The sequence below is a fragment of the Pithys albifrons genome, chromosome 2 (genome assembly GCF_047495875.1).
Source record: "Pithys albifrons albifrons isolate INPA30051 chromosome 2, PitAlb_v1, whole genome shotgun sequence".
Classification (NCBI taxonomy): domain Eukaryota; kingdom Metazoa; phylum Chordata; class Aves; order Passeriformes; family Thamnophilidae; genus Pithys; species Pithys albifrons.
In genome coordinates, this window is record NC_092459.1 from 100,667,649 (window position 1) to 100,689,137 (window position 21,489).

The 21,489-nt window shown below is 40.6% G+C and overlaps 1 protein-coding gene across 1 annotated transcript in view; it reads left to right on the forward strand.

The window, feature by feature from the left end:
* The first annotated feature begins 479 nt into the window (after positions 1-479).
* The window catches only part of XDH (xanthine dehydrogenase), a 52,235-nt gene continuing 31,225 nt past the window's right edge, over positions 480-21,489 (forward strand). The window contains exons 1-13 of the mRNA XM_071579806.1: positions 480-688; positions 7,571-7,628; positions 10,018-10,114; positions 11,260-11,368; positions 12,423-12,549; positions 13,379-13,440; positions 15,393-15,461; positions 16,269-16,337; positions 16,774-16,860; positions 18,110-18,251; positions 19,039-19,131; positions 20,088-20,239; positions 21,073-21,166. Of these exons, the coding sequence (XP_071435907.1) occupies positions 635-688; positions 7,571-7,628; positions 10,018-10,114; positions 11,260-11,368; positions 12,423-12,549; positions 13,379-13,440; positions 15,393-15,461; positions 16,269-16,337; positions 16,774-16,860; positions 18,110-18,251; positions 19,039-19,131; positions 20,088-20,239; positions 21,073-21,166 (1,213 nt within the window). The 5' untranslated portion in view covers positions 480-634. The remainder of the gene's footprint in view (positions 689-7,570; positions 7,629-10,017; positions 10,115-11,259; positions 11,369-12,422; positions 12,550-13,378; positions 13,441-15,392; positions 15,462-16,268; positions 16,338-16,773; positions 16,861-18,109; positions 18,252-19,038; positions 19,132-20,087; positions 20,240-21,072; positions 21,167-21,489) is intronic.

The following is a 21,489-nucleotide window of genomic DNA, read 5'->3' on the forward strand; positions in this document are numbered from 1 at the left end:
TTATCTGGACAAGCATGTACCTGTTTAAGCAATGTCCTTGCAGGTGTAGGGTACTGTAGCTTTAAAACTACAGAAAAAAAAAAGAAAAATAGTGATCTAGTCTTACAGTCAGTCTACCAGCAGATGTGCAGGTATCAGGGAGCTTTCTAAATAAGCAGGTGCTGTCATTACAGATTGCTGTGTGGGGAATGCCAGTATGTGGTGAGGGATAGTTGGGAGAAACACCCCCTCCCCAGTACTTTGCACTGTGTTGCAAAACAGTGTGAATTGTGAGCAGGCATTGCAGTGGCACGCTGCGAGTGCCCCAAGCCTGGCAGTGCAATCTGAGGGGAGTGCAGTGGAATTGTGATTTATTGCTGTATAAAAGGGGGCGGGTCACTCTGCTTGTCCCAGCTCCTTTTCTGACACTAGGGCTGCAGGAGCACCAACCACACGCAGCTGGCACGCCTCTTGGGTGGCTCTTATATAATATGGGGTTTCACAGGGCACTGATGTAGAAATAAAGTCAAACATTCTTGAGGCAGACTCATATTACTTGTCATATCGCTGGTGTTCTCCTTGCTGTAGGGTGTAGGGCTGCTCTCAGGAGGGTGGTCTGTGGCCCTATTCGAGTGAATTTTGGAAGGTGTACAGGATGGCTCCAAGCGAGGCAGGGGATGAACTTGTTTTCTTTGTGAATGGTAAAAAGGTAAGGAAGGTGCCAGCTTTCTGCCCAGATTGCTGCTGGATTGTGCCTTGATTACTGACTTTTCTAGTAATCTTTTTCCTTCTCTGAAATTTTCTACCACTGGCACATTTGCCATGGCTTTTAAATATTAAATTGTGAAAACAATGTATTTCTTTGCTAAGTGGCTTTTTATCTTCTTTGACTGTACCTTGTGAATTATTCAGGGAGTAACACAACTATATAATGTTCCTTTTACATTTTAGATTTGTTGGCAATAATTCACTGCAATTTTGAGATAACTACTTTTAAATAAGGGTGCACTGCTTAATACAGGAATTTATACTAGAAATAATTTCAGTAATTACAAGAGATCTGGCAAATATAGCTCAAATGTAAGCATCCATATATAATTCATATGTCCAGCAAGTACTTCTGACATTTGTTTTTTGAAAGGGGTTTAGTAAAATGTTTATTTCATTTCCATTTAAGAAGCTAGAAAACTCTCAAAAATTGAAGTGTGTTACCTGAACTGATTCTTAGATCAACTCCTGACAATAACCTAAGAGTGCTGTCTCACAGAAGGGTGGGGTGGTCCTTGCACATCATGGACACATTTGAACAGTTTGCCCCAGAGTTCCCTTTCTCAGTTTGGACTCTCCCTGACTATCATTGTGCCTTGACTTTTCAAAAGCTTCTAACAAGTCAAACTTTACTCTTTCTTTGAACTAATGAATATCAAGTTAGTTCTGTTTCTGAGCTCATCTAGGTGCTAATCTTGGTCCACCACCTTCCCCTTGCCTAGATACTTGGACAGGGAAACTTGTGTCAAAACAGCTTCCAACTGGGAGACCTGGGAAGGGGAAAGGGTTGCATATCCACTCCAGTGTGGAGCCAAGAGTTTGCAAACCTTCCCTGTGCATTGCATAGGGGTAAATCACATGCTGCACTGAGTTGGGGTTAGACAATTAATTTTTTAACCTCTTGAGGGATAGAAGAGTACTCTCAGTTGGTTAAAAAGCTCTGTGCCCTGCACTACAGACTGGCACATGACCACTATCAATTTTGCTTTTGTTTATTTTTCATGCTAGTTCAATCAAGTGTAAATGTGAATGAGATTGTTCCTACAATTAAGGGTTTTTGTTATGAATTTGGATCCCAAACTGGATTGGAATTTGAACTTTCCAAGGTACTAGTGCGTTTGATATCTATGGTTTGTTTTATTGAAATATCAGTAGTTTACTGAAGAATGAAGCTTATCTAGTATGGATTATAATTTAGTCATAGAGTCAGAATGTAATACTGATGCAGAGCACAACCCTGGTTCTCAGGTTTTATAAAGAAGGATGACAACTGAAGCTTTGCTCACACAGGTCAGTAGTCATTCATGTGTCAATATCAATTGACTTATCAGCCATTCACAGAGGTGAAAACCTAAAGCTCCAAGTTAATCATGACTAGCTAATTGAGATTGCGGCACAGGATGGTCTGTGAATTTCATATATGATGAATTTTCTGCTATGGTGAGCAAAGGTACCATTAGTTTGAAATTTTAGTGAGACCTCTCCTCTGTGAATCCCAGTTTTTAGACAATGAACTGTAAGGTCTCTGGGTCTTGCAGTAGGAGGTTGCTGCAAATACTTTGTGCAATCCAGACTTTGATACAGGCCAAGGGTCCTGTCTTGTTTTCTTTTTCTGGTATGCCCTAATCAAAGAGAATTGTAGTTCTGGCTCCAGAGCAGCTAAGGTTCAAATGAAGAGTTTATAAATGAATTCCTATATACATTTATAGGTGTTGCTTCAGCATTGATTGGTGTTCAGGTATTACAGGAGTGTTGCTCCATGAAAATTGATAGAAAACCCCTTCTGGAGAAAATGCTTGTCTAAGATATAAAAGCGTTTTAGTCAAAGCACAGAGATTTTCCCGTGAGACTCCCTTTAGTGTGTGTGGGGTCAGGTAGAGAAGGGGAGAAGGAGCAGCCTATGTTCTGAAGGCCAAAGCAGTAGAAAACAACCTTCTGCCTTTTCTTGATGTGTCCTGTAGACAAAGAACATGCTGTGAATGACACTGCCCTTGGTGTGTTCCAGCAATTTTTATAGAACTGCCATCCCTGTCTACAAAAGCCACATCTCAGAGCTGACTGTGTGCATGTCTGAAGATCACAGTGTGATCTTGGCAATTTGGGCAAAAAAGAAGAAAAAATCACCAGGGAATGATTAATACTACTAATGATGCCAGCTCATTTAACATGTCAAAGCTTTCTCAGCATCCTTCCCTGCTGGCTTATGGAACTGGTGGTGCTATCAAAGCAGGAGGTTCCATTTGCTCCACACGGAGCCTCCAGTGGCAATTTTTCCCTATTCCCTTTTTGTGCATGCTGCCAAAATGACTTAACTCCATCAAATGCAGGTTTAAGAGAGAATCAGACTTTTGGGGCAACTGGATCTGTGGCAGTGAATGTGGAGCTTGTTGGGATATTTCTGCACATGAGAGGTTTTGTGATGGAAGTAGTGGTGGAAATTGCCTGGGTAATTCTGTTGATGCATAAGATTGCAAGTGGGGAAGCAGAGGGGCAGGCACTGATCTCTTTTCTGTGGTGACCAATGACAGGATCCGAGGGAACAGCATGAAGTTGTGTCAGGAGAGGTTTAGGATAGATATTAAGAAAAAGTTCTTCACCCAGAGGGTGGTTGAGCATTGGAACAGGCTCTACCATGAAACTGGTCACAGCACCAAGCCTGACAGAGTTCAAGAATTGTTTGGATACCTGATGTGATTCTTGGGGCTTGTCCTGTGCAGGGACAGGAGTTAAACTTCGGTGATCATTGTGGGTTGCTTCCAACTCAGGATATTCTATGATTCTAAGTTAGGTTATGGATCTATCTGTCTGGGCCCTTGGCTAAATATTCTGGTTAATTCATTGCTAAGAATGTAATAGCATGGCCAGTGGGAAAGGTTCCTGCTGTGTGAATTCATGACAGCCTGACATTGCCAGTGGGCTGCTGATACTCTGTCATAGTGCAGAACAGTGAGATAAGAGGTAGTTTGTAAGATAGGAAGTTGAATGGCAGCAAATTCGTCTCTCTTGCATTAGCCCAGTCTGCACTGCAGTCAAGAAAAAGTCTCCTTGGAACAGCTGAGCATACTCCACATTCAGAACTGTTTATTTTAAGCACCTGTTTACTTCACTGGGCATAAAGTTTGGCACACAACTATCTCAGAGTTATCTTATTGATCTACCTACACTAGAATAGAAAACGACATGCTCAACTTAAATCTAATAGTGGCAGTTTTGTTTATTTCATTTGGTAAGTCTGTCTCATGCATATGTAGCACATAATTTTAGCTCAAACGTGTAGTCAGTATTTCTATTTCTATTCTGAATGCTGAGAGGGGGTCTATGCTGGAAACCACATTATAGCTCTTCCAGTCAGTGGATGTTTAATTGCAGATCAGACTGGCTAAAATATAGGATTTTTTTAGCCTTGGGACCCTCTGGGTTCTATATAAACAGTGAATTACATGTTTTCAGTGTGCTGGTTTAAAGCAGAACAAAATGTTCTCATGACCAATAGCAGATTTACATTGTGTGGTTATATGCAGTTTGTTCATTTGGGTTCTAACCCTTTTTCCTAGTAAATGAATTTGAAATCACTCACTGACTTCAGATAGAACACATTCATGGATTTTAAGGTCCTAGGGGACCTTTACATTTGACTAGTCTGACTTGCTGCGTGGCAGTCTGCTTCAAACCTTTCACTTTCTCTTCTGGCAGCTTACTGACTAATGATTGAATGAGAGCTTGTCCTTCAGGAAAGCAACAGTTTCTTATTGAAAGACCCTAGCTGATGGAAAGCTTAGCATAACTTTTGATAAACTAGGAAAGCTTCTTTCTTTTTCTTTCTGTTCCTCTCTTTACCTTGTTCAACTACTGCTCTTTTAAATTGAAAAATCTTTTTTTAACATTCTGTGAAGAATAATTTAATTATGAGGCTTTATGTTTTAAAGGAAAAGTTATCTGAATTAGAAAAAGCCAGGTAGGAAGCCAGAAAACAGAATATTTCTTGAGATCAATGTGAAATTATGGGGACGTGAGCTCAACACCTGTGTGGACTACCCCATGGGCTCTAAAAGTATAGAGTACTGCTTCAGAACCTGTTCCATGTAGTACTTAAAAGCTCAAAGAACTGTGGGGCCAGGCTGGGCTCCTGGCTGAGGGGGATCTCTGAGTATTTAAGATTCCTAAAATCAGTAGACAAATAGACATGTAGTACAAACACAGCAGCACAGAGCAAATTTGTAGAGAGTCATTTGACTGTCAGTGCCATCCTAACACTACCAGCAAAGTTTCTGAATTTCATTAATAATTAAGCTACTGCATGCAGTAAAATCCAGATTTGAATCTGACAAAATGTAGCTGTCCATCTGGTACACCTGCAATATGACGTTTGACTTTTTTAAAAAAACCAAATGACCAAACACTAAAAAACAGTAACTGGACAAATGAGAAATATTTCTTTAAGTTCTGTATCTTAGTAGTCTGATCCTACAACCACCGAAAGCAACGGATATAATTCAGTGTCTTTCTGTCCAAGGACACTGGGGGAGGTGAGCAAGAATTGTGATACTGAGCTGTGAATCATATTGTACTGGGCATCACCCAAAAGATGTTATTCCCACCCACAGGGTTTTAAAATATTTTAAGAACAAATCACAGTAGGCAATTGCAACAAACCACTGGAGGAATGATATGTCGGAGGACAAATCTGTATAAATGACAATGAACAAAAGCCAGGAACAGCAAAAAAGTTCTTACTTTGTGTCCAGCAGGAGAGTCTCATAAACAAGCATCCTCCCACCAGGAATCTGAGTGGAAAGAAATGACTCCTTGCTCTCTGATATGTGAGATTTGTGTAAATGCATGATGTCCTCCAAACTCTTACCTCTTACCTCCCTCTGATCCCTAATCTCTGCCAGTATTGCAGATATACAACTACAGTGGAGTAGTTTGAAGTGATCGAAGGGCTGTTGAATCTGGGGCTGTTGGGTTGTTTGGGATGTGGTGTTCCTCATAGTGGGAACCACTTTCTGATAAAGCTGAGCAAAGTTTTGACTTTATGACTTAACACATGCTTAAGTACTTCACTAAAAGTGCATGGAGCTGAGTGGTTAAATGAAGAATGAAGCCTTAGGCATGTGCTTTATTTCTTACTTCCCGAAAAGAAGTCAGTGGGCCAAACCTTTAATTGACTTCTTGAATTCTTTCAAAAAAACACCTTAAGACATTTTCTTTAGTTAAGCATAGAATAATCTCAATAGTCTTTAACTATTTTGAAGCTTTTTCTCTGTGCCTGGCTATCTTGGAAGTTGCTTTGAAAGGCTTTGCAATGGCCATCGGCACAGACATGAGGAAGAAACTCAGCTTGACAGTGACAGTAGGAGTTGCCTTTGAAATGGCTCTGAAAGGCCATTTGTCCAATTCTAGTTGCAGGGTTTTTTTTTGGAATTATCTACTCACGTCTGTCTGCCAAGCTTTTGCACAGGGATGTATGGGCTTCCTCTAAATCAGATGGCAATGCAAGAGCCACTGCATGCTCTTAGTTGCTTTCATGCATCCAGAAGGTGAGGGAACAGGGACACTCTGCTCTTAATAGAAGCAATGAGTGCTGCATGATCTACAGTATGGCATTCCAAAGGTAGAAGAATCAGCTCCGTTTTCTTGTAGATTATCCCCAGTGCAGGAATGAGATGTGCAAAAAATGACCAGTTGTGTTTTGTAGCAGCAATTTTATCAGATGGTTCTAAAAAGGTGGACTCAAATAGGAAGTATGAATCTTGCCTCTTTAGAATAACCCTGTCATGTGTCAAAAGCATAAAATTGAAGCACTACGGGAGGCTGTGAGGGTTTCTTATCAGTAAAAAAAACCAAAAAAACAAACCAACTTGCACAAATGACCTCTGTTCCAATCTGCCCTTCAGACTGGGAGTGATTAATTTACATAACCTGTAACTATTGTACTTAGTACTTGCATAACATAATAGCCAAGAACACGATTATATTCTGGCACATAGAGAATTTGTAAAAGTTCATTGACACTTTATTATTAAGAGAAAAAGGGGGAGACAAGTTCTGTGCCCATTTGGAGGCCAGGGAAGAACTTTGGATTCTGCCTGCTGGGCAGTGGTTGAAGTAAAATGTCTAATGGCTGGTTTATGTCTAATGAATTACTGCTAATAGCGTTCCTTACTAATAGTATGCAGCTGGCTCAAAACGTGCAGACAAAATTTCTCCTTGCTTGGAAGTTCCTATTCCCACATTTAGGATGGCTAATGCAACAAGATTGATTTAGCATTAGAAGGGAAGAAAGAAACTTCAGGAGGATTGGTACTTGCTGTCCAATTCTGCAGACCTGTGTTGTCACAGGATTTTCAGTGTTGGGTTTTTTTCCCCTCCAAAGTCTATTGCTGCTGTTTCTGTTGTTCTGTTTATCTGCTCATTTTCTCTGTCTCTTCCATCAGCAAGAGGAAGGGACAGAGTTCAGTTATGAATGGTCAGTAAAGATGGGATGCCATTTGGGGAGATGTCAGGAACCCAAAACTTGAGCACAAAACACAGTTCTTTCTCTCCTCACTACTAATTCTGTTTGCCATTTCTGATGAAGGGGTTTTTTAGATTTGCCTCAGTGTGCAAAAACTTTGACCTATGTGACACATATACTTTTCTCTGACACAGTAACTCAAGGAAACGTCATGTCTGGATATGTGACCAACATTGCTGAATTAATCAGTGATTTTGCTCCTTGTTTTGGAAAAGAAGGTGCAGAAAGACCAGACTTTCTCTCTCTAACTAACATATCTGTGTTTTAAAACTTTCTGTGGATAACACTATGTTTTGCTTCTTCCAGGTGGTGGAAAAAGATGTGGACCCAGAAACTACTCTGCTAACTTATCTACGAAGAAAATGTATCCAGTGCCAGAAGAAACTACAGAAAGCTTTAAATGCCTAGAGCATTTCATAATTGTTTACTGTACTGTCTGTCAATTGAGTGCTAGGCAGAGATTTTGCACAGAGCATAAGAGGGAGCGGTCTGCACAGTCTGGTATTTCTTCTTGGCAAAGATAAAGCTGGTATTCTGAGCTTAAACAACACCAAATTTAAAATAATTTACTTTAAATAAACTTCACATACTTTATTAATGCTTTAAAGGAAAATTTCCAAGAGTTAGAATATAATGGAAAGGAAGCAATACTGAGATGATAATAAAACTGAAGGAAATTTAGGTTTGTTCCACACAAGTTGTAAAGAATTTTTTGGCCAAAATGTCACAGCCACTTGAGATCCTTGCTTTATCATCCATTAATTTGGATGTTACTGGGTAACTAATATCCAAATCTGTGGATTGTTTATTAGATTCCCCAGGGAGGCAAGCTCAGAGGCAGAGGTCCCCACAACTACCATGGGCATGTTTACATGAGCAGATGACAGAAGTCACATTTCACTCCTGTTTGAAACTGGTCAACACGTGAGTCAGAACAGCTTCAGCAGCTGGGTGGCTATTACTGTGGTGCCCAGGCTGGCTGCACTAGGTTTGGTTCCGTAGGTGGGGTCATTCTATGTTTTCTCAGTTTTTGTCTGGCCAGATGGGTGTATGCATTTGCCAACCAATCACATGTGTGCTGGTGTATTCCTTGATAAAATGACACATTCTTATTTCACCACCCTGCCATGGTCTAATTGTCTGTGATGTGAAGGAAGTGTGAGGACATGAATCACACTCCTCTTTGGAATTTCCAGCAGAACTATTAACAGGCCTTTTAATCTGACTGTACCTCTTATGTGGATAAAGGTCAAGAGGAAAAATAAGTGGCATGACTCTTGTGCCTGTGTCCACTTCTTACTGCTAGACCTTTTATGTCTAATCTTGCTGATATCTAATGCAAATAACATTGCAAATAGGTAATCTGAGCTCTTCAAAACTGACTGATCTTCTACATGAGCATTCTGGTGAACTTGCTTTGTACATGTCTGGTTAGGCTTAGACAAATGCTTTCAGAAACATGTTTTATTGAGGCAGGTTAGCAGTGTTGTCAAGAGACACAGTGGATGGCATAGGAAAGCTATATTTCTGCTCAAACAGGCACATGATTATATGAAAAACAGATGTGTGGCACTTCGGGACTTGGTTTAGTGGTAAACCTTTTTTAGTGGCAAATCTTTTTTAGTGGCAAACTTTTTTTTTGGGGCAGTGTTATGTTAATGGTTGGACTTTGTGATCTTAAATATCTTTTCCAACATAAATGATTCTATAATTTCTATGATTCTTTGAAAATAGTCACTTCCAGAATCTTTGCAGTGAAGGCAAAGCTGATTTGAGTTCCCTATAACCGTTGATTATCTCAACACAGGCATATGTCCATTGTCAATGAAATCAGCTGTTTTTTTCCTGCACCAATCTCAGCATTGGCCAGTCCTCTTTGCAATAAACAACAGCTTCTAGGGAGTGAAGGAATGCAAAGCAGAAATGACTCAAGGAATTATCTTCTGAATTCTTTTGTAGAACATTTGATCTAATGCCTGATTATAAAGTACAGACACAAGCTCTGCAGCCTGCAGAGGAATCTGCTTAGGCCAGTCCATATGCTTTGTGATGTCCCAAATGTCTTTGCAGAGGATCTGTGCATCTCCACCAGTTCTGGCTCTAAAGTGTTTCCCTCCTATGGTTTTATGGGAACCAGGCTACTGGGGAGTGTGCTTGGCTGGTTTTGTCCATAGCAATTGCTGAGTGATGATAAATGGGGTCAAGAGGGAAGTTAGGGTGGCCATGGCTCTGGAGATGCAGGTAGTTCAGGAGCAGTTCAAGTGCAGATCCCACATCAGTGCTAAACTTTGCAGCACTGAGTGACTACCCTGCCTGGGATCCTTATAGGTGGGAGTCACCAGGTATAGGAAGAAGTCAGCCAACACCACAAGCAGTGCTGAAGGAGCTGTCACCGTGTGGCTCAGGGATGTGGCTGCATGCCTGAACAGCTCCTGCTCAGCAATTACTGAGTGCTTTACTTCCCTTATGTTATTTCCTTCTCTGAGTAATAGAAAGTAGGCACTGCTGAAGTTCAGAATTTTTTTTGTTTATTCTAAGAGTCTATTGGAATGTGGGCTGCGTCCTCATTAGGGCTTTGGATTTTGGTCTCAGAGCTCACATGCCAGCATTTGAAACTTTGCTTGTGTTTAATTATTAAGCAGAAAAAAACAGTGTTTGGTTTTCAGCAAGAACTTGTTGCTCAGACTTGGTTGACAACTTGAGCAGGTTTCTGCCAACACTTTTCATGTTTTCCTTAATTCCTGTACTCTCAGTGGGCCTATGTGGAACCAAACTAGGCTGTGGAGAAGGTGGATGTGGTGCTTGCACTGTTATGATATCCAAGTATGATCCCTTTCAGAAGAAAATCCTGTATCCTTTGCAATTGAACTATGGACAGATCCAGGTTTTTCACATTCCAGATGTGGTACTTTTTTTTTAAGTTACATAATGAATGCTTCTGCCAAAACATAATTTTCCACTTTGAGAACATAAACTTAGAAGGCTAAGACAAGAAGGTATTTTTTCTTAAAGCATTGCACAGAACTATTTCATTGTGTCCTGTAGTATATGCACTGATTCTGGCACACAGGCTTACCTGCCTTTTCCCAGTTCAGAAATCCTCTTGCAGTATAATGTAACATTTTCCTAGGGTGACCCACATAATGATTACTGTGATGAAGTCTTTATTGTTATTTTATTACTACAATTATCTGGTTTCAGTATGCCAGCAGATATTAACTTTTTTCTCTACTTGTAACCTTCAGAATTATTTCCTGAGACACAAAATTTCCTCCTGTTGACACTTTAATTAATCAAAAGTTGAAGCAATGGAATCAAAAAGGGGAATGGAGAGAAAGGATGAGGCAGAAAGACAGGCCCCAGTTTATTTTTAGTGTGGGGAATAGAAAGCACTGAAGTCTTTGATATGTTTGGAATAATGCTAGTAGATACTTTTACTTGGATCATCTGACTTAGTGGTTCTGCTTAATAGTGTGACCACAAATCTTTAGGGTCATTATTCTGTCTTGATTGAAAAGAGATATAATAGCTGGTTCTTATAAGAGTTTTGGCCGCACTCTTCTGTTTTACCTTCAGTCTAGACTTTTTCGCCATGGGTACTCTCTAGAAACCGCTTTCTATGTAAAAGGCCAAGAACTCTGTGCTCTTATGTAACTTTACAAGTGGCTGGCTGTATAACATCTTGGTATTAGTAGTCTGCCCCTATAAATTACTTAGGTAGGTTCGGTAGCTTAACATGTAACAAAGATGGTTAAAGTTGTTGTTTCTAGGGCAAATAGTATGGTGCAAGATCAGTTTAACCTTCAAGTGAAGTTGATAAGAACTTGGGATGACTAGGTGTGTAGTATTTGTCTTGTAACTAATACTTGCATCACATCTAAGTTCTCTTATTGTGTCTACTGTTACAGTTTCTAAGTATTCTTCAGTCCTCCTGTTCCCTTTTTCCTTTATTGAGCAGCACTGTCAAATGAAATTACCTTAATTTATTATTTTAGCCACCATACTGCCAATGCTTGTCTCTTCCCTGTCTGTGCCCTGCATCATGTAGCTGTAACTACTGTTGAAGGCATAGGAAACACAAAATCCAGGCTCCACCCAGCCCAGGTAAGCTATTAATACTGGTAACTTTAAGATCCTCTATCCATGTTTTCTTATTATAATTAATCCTGTTACAGAGTGTTGGGACCTCCATCGTAAAGTCAAAGCCAAGAGATTGACTGTCTATTTGTAGGAATAACTGTGCCAGAATCAAACTCCTGGGTCAATGTTGCAGCTCTGTTATGCCCCTAACAAGTTAACTGGTGCTATCCTGGCTAAATTATTAATGCTTTTGTTCCAGGGCTACATGGCTGTATTCGGTCCACATCTTGGGCTGGGAAAACTGATGCTGCAGGGAAAACCAGTATAATGACTTGATCTAGTAAATCTGTGATGGGTTTTGGCTGTCCTATGGCCTTCCACAAATGACCTTAGTTCCTCATCCTTCATAGTTAAGAACCTTTCCTGTGTCAGTGAAGGAAAGTTTGCTTCAGCGAAGGTCCTGTAGTCCCAAAATATTCTTAGTGGGGAGGAGTGGCAAGAACATGAAGCCTTGGTCTTCTAGCACAGTTATAAAGTAGCCTTGCCTCAGCTTGGTCAGAGATCCTGCTCCCTTACGCTAAACTGTGGTTCATCCCAGTTTGCACAGTGGGTAGAACAGGTGCCAATATCTATCAACAAACAAAGTAAACAACAAAGCAAAAATAAGTTAGATGTGCATGAATGGATGGCTGCCAGTCTGACCTCTGCTTGTTTGTCTTCTTTTCCCTAACTGCCCTGAAGATTCTGACAGCTAAGCTTTGAAGTTCAGACTCAGATCTATACAGGTAGCCCCAACCTTCCTAGTATGGTAAACCTGAAGACTTCCTGGTCTCATTGGAGGCTTCTAGTTGCTTTCAGTTACATTGTGAGTTCAAAGCCTAGGTACAAACTTTTTATGCTGTTCTCTTCTTTGAAGTCTCCTTCACAGATTAATTGACCATCCCATCAGATAACATCTGATGATAATCTTAGCTCCTCTGGTGAGATTGGATGTTCTTTTTAACAGAGAGATTACAGAAACATAACAATGAACTCACCTTGATACTATGGGCTAATGGTTGTTTTTATTTTTTCTCAGGAGAGGATAGCAAAAAGTCATGGATCCCAATGTGGCTTTTGCACTCCAGGCATTGTCATGTCCATGTACACATTGCTTCGGAACAACCCTGAGCCCAAAATGGAAGACATTGAAGATGCTTTCCAAGGTAATACTCATAAACCCTGCAGAGATGCAACCTGTTCTACTTTTTATTATGCCTGCTTCACTAGATGGGCTAAGGTGCACCTTTGTTTAATGTATTTTGTTAAAAAACCTGATTGTTATGAGGTTAAGAACCAGCTTTTCCACTAGGGGACTGGGTAGGCGCTATGAAGTGAACAAAAATGGCCTGTGGAAGATCTCACAGAACCTCATAGTTTGCCCATAAGCAGGGGAAGTGACCTCAGTCTTGGATTAGGAACCCACTAAACTTAACACAGGACCAAAAATAGCCTGTCCCTGAGGGGTTTGTCAGTGCCCTTATTTGTTCATTGCTGTCACAAGAGGCTGCAGAGGTGACAGAGAACATCTGGGCCAGGCAATCTTAGGTAAAGGACCAAGACAGTAACATACATGATGGAGTGGGGCAGAATCCAACTGTGTAAACCATCTAAGAGGCTGTTGTTATTGCTGAAGTTAGTCATTACTGTGCTTCCAGAAGTGATCTGAGAGGAATGATGATGCTGGAGAAAGCAATCTCTGTAATTCAGGAGACAGAGTAGTTGGCATACTGATAAGACTCACACAATTGAGGTAAATGAATACTGAGTAAGGCAGATTGAATTTGTTCTAAATGAATTTCAATTTAAAATTTCAACAAAAAGGGTTCGCAGGATTATTGCAATGTTTTTAATGAAATTTTCCTCCTTAGAGTTTTTTCAGTAGCTTTATCTAGATTTGACAAGGATTTGTGAGAAAAAATAAGACAGTCAAAAAGAAGAGAAGTTCTTAGCCAAATGATGCTCAATCTTTAACCTTTTTCTCTGGCATTTCAGGGAACTTGTGTCGGTGTACAGGCTACAGACCCATTCTGGAAGGGTACAAGACTTTTGCTAAAGTAAGTGTCTTCAGATAATGTTTAAAAAGTCTGGAAGGCTGGCTGTTTTTCTCTCTGCCACTGAAACACACCATAAGCTGAAATGGGAAGGAAGGAAATACACATGCTGCAACAATGCAGCTCCAACTCTCGAATGTGCTTCATGCAATAATAATGCAGAAAGACCAACTCTTTTAGTTATTCTAATTGCTGGAAATGGAACATTGAATAAGATGGTCCCTTATTGGATCACAGGTAATCAGACTCTGTAATTCTTTTTTGTAAGTCCCTGAAAAACTCACAGTCTCTGCATAATACAGATTGCAGATGATCTCTGATGGGGAAAAAGTGTAAGGGTTTAGTGCAGTGATAGGGACAGGTTATGGAGGAATCTGATGACGAATTGGCTTTCTTGAAAGTTCAGCTGCAGAGCTCTTGTCCAGAATTATTCTGCTGGTTTGGGTGAGGTATGAAGTGTTGTTATAAATTTTCTCTAGTCCCTTTGTACCTGAAGGACTGATGAAGGCTGTGAAGATCCTTAGGTTCTTTATTGATTACTAGCCACTTATGGGGCTACACTGGTATTAAATATTGAAAGGAAAGCATTCAGAATGATGTCCATTAACTTCATATTATTATCCATAATTGAGATCAACACAAGACAATACAAGCAGGAATGAGATCAGCTACAAATGACTCATAGCCCAGTTGGTATAGCCTGCTTCATTTTCCAACAGGCTTTCAACAGGGTCTCACCAAAGACTTTGAAAGACAATAACCAGCCATATGGGGTAAGAGGGAAGAGCTCTATATGAATGAAAGATGGGCTTAAAGGCAGGAAATGGCAGATAGGAGAAAATGAAGTATTTTTGAAATGGCGAGAGGTCAGTGTGGGAGTTCTGCTGGGACCCACACAAGGCTGTTGAAGGTATCCCTAAATACAGTGGACAAGAGTGTGTGTAGTGATGTGAGGTATCAAGTTAGTTGGAGTATTGAAGGCAGGAACTGACTGAGGAATTTCAAAAAGCTTTTATTAGCCTGAGAGAATAGAATGGGATAAAAAAATGCAGGGCAAATAAATGCAAAGCGATTTAGAGAATGAAACACAGTTCTCATTTCACATATTAAATGAGTAGACACAAGTTCATTTTTCTGTTACCATGCAGGAAGATGATCTCGAGGTCTGGTAGACAGTTTCATGGAAGCATCAGCTGAATGCTCACTGACAGTGATCACAAATGTAGAGAACATAAGAGAAAACACTGCCATGATGCTCTCTGTATCAGGGCTCTTCCTACACTGTACTCTGTGCAGTTCTGCTCTTCTCATCCCTGACATGGTGTAGCAGAATAGGAGAAGGTTCAGAGAAGTGGAACAAGGATCACAACTGTGGTAATCTGAGTTCCATACAGGGAAGTACTGAGTAGTCTGGAGCACTTCAGCCTGGAAAAGTGATGTCAGGGAGAAGAAGGGGCTCTACATAGCCCAAATACTCTGACAGAGATCTACAAAATCGTGGCTGGCAGGTGGGATGTGAACAGTCACCTGCTGTTTGCTGCCTCTCCTGATACAAGAGCAATACAAGAAATGAAACTAGTAGGAGTCAGATTGAAAAAGAAGTCAGATTGTCTTCCTGGTGGTAGAGTACTATGCATTGTACAGTATATGCTTGTCCCTTTTAGTCTTCTCTGGGTATCTCCTCATGGCTCCAGCTGGACCAGAGGTACTGGTTGAATGGTCAGAGTAGTTCTAGGCCAGAACAAGGGATCTATCAGCAGAGTGGGCATGACAGCCATCAATCACACTGTGGGATATTGCCTTCTGTTGGCAAGAGAAACACCTGCTTGCTTGGCACCTTCCATCTCCTGTTTTTGCTTTGGATATAGGGCTCAATTTGTCTCAAAAGAGAATCAAGTCTACTTCATTTCCTTGGAATCTGCACATTTTTCTCAGAACAGTTTTTGCTCCCACAGGACATGAACTGCTGTGGCAGAGTTGCCAATGGCACTGGATGCTGTCGTAGTGGGAGGGAAAATAACATGGTAAGCTGAACATCAAACCCCATAACCTCAATTATCAATACAGTATTAGAGCTTTGATGTATTAGTCACCTCTCTGGCTTTACTGTGGTGCAGATATTCAGAACTCTCTGAACTGTTTTCAATGTCTGTCTCTTGGAAAATGCTGTGACCGTGTATGTCCTGATGAGCATGACTAGCCAGCATGACACAGGTTTTACAATAGTGAGATAAATATGATCCTTCTGAATCTACAAGGTGCAACACTTTTGCAGAACAGCATAGTGACAACTGTAAGCAATCTACCAGCCTCTGGTATATTGAAGTGATCCATCTTCCTGTGAAAACAGATCTAAAAACCAGGTTATTTCCCAGTATGATCTTTCCCCAACTTTGTAGCCCAATGATGAATGAAGCAACTTACTCTCTGTTCCAATAAACTGTACAGTTGGAATCTTTGGGAATATCCAGAGGAAAAAATTAATCTCATTTTGTGTACTAGTCAAGGTACAAACAATGAAGGAATGAAAGCAAGGATTTGAGGAATAAGGTAGTGTGAGTATATAATGAATTTAGGAAACAGAGAATATAATGAAATTCACTGCCAGGAAATTCCAGTGGATTTCTGTGTAATCTTTGTTAGGAAACATCCAGTGTTGACTGGAATACTCCAACAATTAAGACTGCTTGTAGTTCTCTTATCCAAGTAGTTTATAAATGAAAAATATTACTGAAAATTTCTGCAACCCAGGGATTGATAAAAGGGGAGGACGACATCCTGTAAAAATCAGAATATTCTGAATAGCTGAAGTGTGCTTGTTTCTTCATCAGAATGGGGGCTGCTGTGGAGGAAAATCAAATGGTCCAGGCTGCTGCATGAATGGAAAAGAAGACAGCGTGGTAAGGTGCCTCTCAACTATTGGGGTTTTTTCTCTGTTTGTGATGATTGAAAGTCTTAGATCTGTTTTTTTATAAGCTCAAGCCCAGTGCTTTTAATTTAGCTATATTTATGCAAAGCAGTTTAGACTAATTTATATTTTATGGTCAGAAATGCATACCTCAGAAAAGATATCTTTAATGTAATTTAACATGCCAATGTAACAGGGATGTCACTTATGATTGACAAAATCATACTAGTGTTCAGGGTTGAAGCTGCAAACATGTATTGAAATCAGAAAAATATGACTGAAGAACCTGAAATACTGGATCAGGTGGCATCATTTCACTGTGTTTGCTATTCTTTGCTCTATAAAATAGTAACAGGGATTTGACTTAATGGTTATATGTGGATAGCATTCTCCTCTGTCTCTAATCATTTGCATTTTCTCTGTCATAGACAATGCTGTCATCCAGCCTGTTTAATTCTTCTGAGTTCCAGCCTTTGGACCCCACACAGGAGCCAATCTTCCCACCAGAATTAATGGTAAGTTCATTCAAAAAGAAATGTGATTTTTTTGTTTTGCTTCTCTGCACAAGATTTGAGTGACTCTGTCCTGAGGAAATGGCCATGCACAAGATATCTGTGGATAAAAGAAAAAACATGGGCATGAATCCTTCCCTGTTTTATATAACATAAGGAGGTTAAGCCAGGGTTGCTTAAAAAATGTGCAGGCCAGGTGTCTGCACCAGCTCTCTGGCTTTTCTCCCTGGTTTTCACCATACATGTCTCTGCTCTTGGGTTGCCTTCCTTTCTGACCACTGCCTGTCAAGAGGTAGAACAGTTGCTGACACGTAGATGTCAATTTACTAGGTCAGATTTGAACTTCTACATTAAATACAGATGTATCTGAGCTTATCTCCCTGGGCTCCCTTTGTAGTGTAGGAAGAGAAGTAGGAGGTATGGGATGTAGCTGAATATATGTCTCAACCAGCTGACTTTCCAAAAGCATCAACTTCTCTCCAGTCAGTGTAGCAAGAGTTAGAAGTTGGCTGGCTAACACTGACTTCAAAAGTTAGGTGAGATCAGTTTCTCTCCATGTTTCATTCTTGTCTTTTTTGGGATATTTACCCCTAAACAATGTGTCCCAGCCAAGAATCTAATCCTGCACATGGCATGTTCATACCTTCCTTCACATTTAACAAACAACTGAAATTCAGTCATTAATTCTGCTGCTGTACCCGGCCTAAATATGTAATGAGCTAAAAGTTCTTATAGACCATAGAATAAGATATATTTGGCTTGAGATGAGGTTCCCCTGCTTCTTCTCCAAGATGTTCTCCTGTGCAAGGATTGATCTCCTGTTGCTCTGAGGCAGACATGTTAGTCTGTTTTCTTCAGTCACTGGATGAAGGAGTTAAAAAGGGAATCAGAATCTGCCCTACCTGGTAGCTAAAATTCATTAGTGCTGGAGACTGACATTTTTTGATTGAGATGAGAATGGAAAACCAATTATTTGTACGGTGTCTGAAGCCACAGGCATCTGCCACGACTTTGGTCAGATGGAGCTTGCTGGCAGAAGTCTTGCTAGGGAGATGTGGCACCTGGCAGTATCAGGAGGGGAGCACTTCTGTCACTGCTAACAGAAGGATGACTAACTGCCAGCTACAGTGTGGATATTGCAGCCACCTGTCAGTAACTTGACTGAGATGGAGCCTGGCCTGGCATAGGCATGGGCAGCATGTGAGGAGGGATTCTTGGCTTGATGGAGCTCTATCTGAATTCACTGTTGCAGACTCAGAGCAACAAACAGCAGAAGCAGATGTGTTTCAAAGGCGAGCGTGTGATGTGGATCCAGCCTACAACTCTCAAGGAATTGGTGGCCCTCAAAACCCAGTACCCCAATGCCAAACTCGTTGTGGGGAATACAGAAGTGGGTAAGAGAAATAGCTGATACTCATTATGAGCAGTTGGAAAACTTTCCATGGAATGTTTTGTGAAAACAGTGCAAATGCAAACCTCTTTCATGCCATTTCTGCTAAAAGCTGTTTAATTTTCAGGTTGTATAAAGGAAAAGACTGTTTTTCAGGCAGATTATTCTCACAGTGAATGTTTTTCTTTGCTGTATTGGGGGAAAAAGTGCTAATCCAGATCTCTGAGCCTTTCTGCTATTTTGTGGAATTTTGAGAAGAGAGGAGTGACACAGCATAAAATGAAATACTCATAATCAAATAAATTCTGTTGTGAAACCTGCGTTTTGAAGGACTTTCAGAGGGCAAACTCTCAAAGCTTGAAATCTTACTGTTTTCTCACCCGAGAGACACTTCTGCAAACATAAGTGCTAAGGAGGAGAGGTCAGACCTATTTAGTGATCCTGTTATCCTGAGCAATTGGTTCAGAAGACAACCCCCAAATATTATGTGGTTCATTATGTTCGTTGTTCTTTCCTGAAGGATTATGTACAATAACAGCCAGGTTACACAAGTACCAAACAGTGTATTTAAGGTTAATGTTGGCCTAGAAAAGAGTCCCTAAATTTTCCTATGAGAATTCTGATATTAGTGGAAAACAGCTTTTAGTTTGGTATGTCCGTCCTTATATAATCTGTGTAACAGATGGTTGATGAACTGACTCTTTACTACGGCTGCTTAGATTTCACTGGGAAACAGCTAAATTAGGCTCTGTCACCTGTGTGTAACTGAAGGAGTCTTACTTTTCCTTAAGGTATTGAGATGAGGTTAAAGAACATGTTGTATCCAGTGATAATAGCACCAGCATGGATCCCAGAAATGAATGCTGTTCAACACACAGAAACAGGTGAGCAAAAAAGAGGCAGAATGCCTGTGAAGTGAGTGGGGACTCCATGGAACAATAAAGAGTATAAGAAGGAAACCCTCCAGATTAAAAACTGCTTTCTATATCCCCTATGCCTTTCCCATGCAAGGAATTGTATGAGGGATGTGTAAAAAAAAATTGGGATGGGGTGGTTTAGCTTGAAGAAAAGGAGACGCAGGGGTGACCTTATCGCTCTCTACAACTACCTGAAAGGAGGCTGTAGCCAGGTGGGGGTTGGCCTCTTCTCCCAGATAACCAGTGACAGGATGAGAGGAAATGTCCTCAATCTGCACCGGGGTCGGTTCAGTTTGGACATCGGAAAGAATTTCTTTGCTAAAAGGGTGGTTAAGAATTGGAACAGGCTGTCCAGGGCGATGGAGGAGTCACCATCCCTGAAGGTTTTCAAGAAATGACTGGATGTGACAATTAGGTTAGTTGATGTGGTGGTGTCCAGTCAAAGGCTGGACTCAATCATCATGAAGGTCTTTTCCAACCTTAACAATTCTATGATTCTATTGTCTTCATCTTCATGGTGGAAACAGGTCTACCTTACAAATAGATGTAATTAGAACAATGTAGTGCACGTGGGCCAATGTCTGGTAGGATATTTAAAGTGTGTAATCTGGAAAAAAGTTGGAGCTTATTTCTCAAAAAACAAACTAATACCTATAGGAGGGCAATACGGTTAATAATACCCTGAGACAGAAGTATGGTGGGTTATTGTCATGTGAGAGACAGTACCACCATGAGCTGTGATTTAAAGGTGAATTTTGTTTTGAGGATGCGATGTTTACATGTAGTGCATGCTAAGTCGTTCAGTGTAACTGAAGGTCTAATTAAACTCAGGGACATCTAAGCTTTGCAGACACTGTTACAACCTTTCTCCTGCACCTTGACATGTTGGAGAACAACAGTTCTCTTCCTCTGTTTGTTTACAGGAATCACCATTGGTGCTGCCTGTACCCTGCGCTCAGTAGAGGAGGTGATGAGAAAAGCAGTGGCAGAGCTTCCTCCATACAAAACCGAGGTCTTCCAGGCTGTCCTGGAACAGCTGCGGTGGTTTGCGGGACCACAGATCAGGAATGTTGCTGTAAGTGACTCAGGAGCACCAGGCACTGTAACTGAAAGCTCAGTCTGAGGAGCTGGCTTGTCTCACCCACTGTTGGTGTGCCTTGTGCTTCACACATGAGAACATTTGCAAACCTCAGGAAAGAACCTGGAACACAAAAATCAACCCCAGGAAATGACAGCAACATGGGTCTCAGTGGGTGTGTGTGCTACACTGATGTCACAGACCTGGCAAGCAAGGGAAACATGGAAGTTGTCCAGGTTTTCCATTACTGTTATCAGCAAGTGGGAGAAACTGTAGTGAGGTTTCACTAATTTAACAAAAATGTATTTAGGGTACTGGGCAAATTTCAAAGAAGGAGGTATGTATATTATTGCCAGCACAGCCACAGTAGTCACAGTGTTAAGGCATCAGATTTGGCAAATTTTCCTCTAGTTTTAAAGGGAAAAGTGTGTTCAAACTCTATGCTATAAAAATAAAATAAATAACAAGCAAGCAGTTAAACTAATCTACCAAACATGAATTTTTTTTCTACGAGATCCTGTGCCATACATTGGTATTGTAGACAAAAACTTGGGTTTCTTATTGTTACTGAAAAGGTGCTTTATAGTTTCATGGATCTTCCCTGAATGGCAGCTATAGGGATTGAATTTTAGCATTGTTGTGCATATGACATTTGAGTGTAAGGTAGTTCTGACCCATTAATAAAACACTGTTCTAAGTCTGTTTCAGGCAAACTTTAATATTGACTGGGATAGCAACTGATTTCATGGCACTTAGGTTTTTGCACTTAATTAGAAGCCTAAAATTGCTAAGATTTTTAATATTTATCCAATGCATTATTATCACTCTAGGCACTTGGTGGGAACATAATGACAGCAAGTCCAATTTCTGATTTAAATCCTGTGTTAATGGCAAGTGGAAGCAAACTGACTCTGGTATCAAAAGGTGAGTTACTTACATTTCCCTGTGGCACTGAGAGACTGAGAGGAGTGGGATAGGCAATAGCCTTCTGCTATGGGTTATAAGGTTGGGGCAGAACTTCAAAGTGGAAGTTAACGTTATATAAAATAGGCTTAGTCTGAGTCTTCAATGATTTTCCCTTTTCGAGGCTGATTTCCTAAAGCTAGGCCCAAGTTTGGATTCCTAAATAATTTTGACCTTCTGTGCCAGATTGAATTTTTGGTAGTGGGACATACTTACAGATATGTCCTTGTTAAGAGCTGGTTGAAGATAACTATTAATGAAAAACAATAAGCATGAAACAGTTT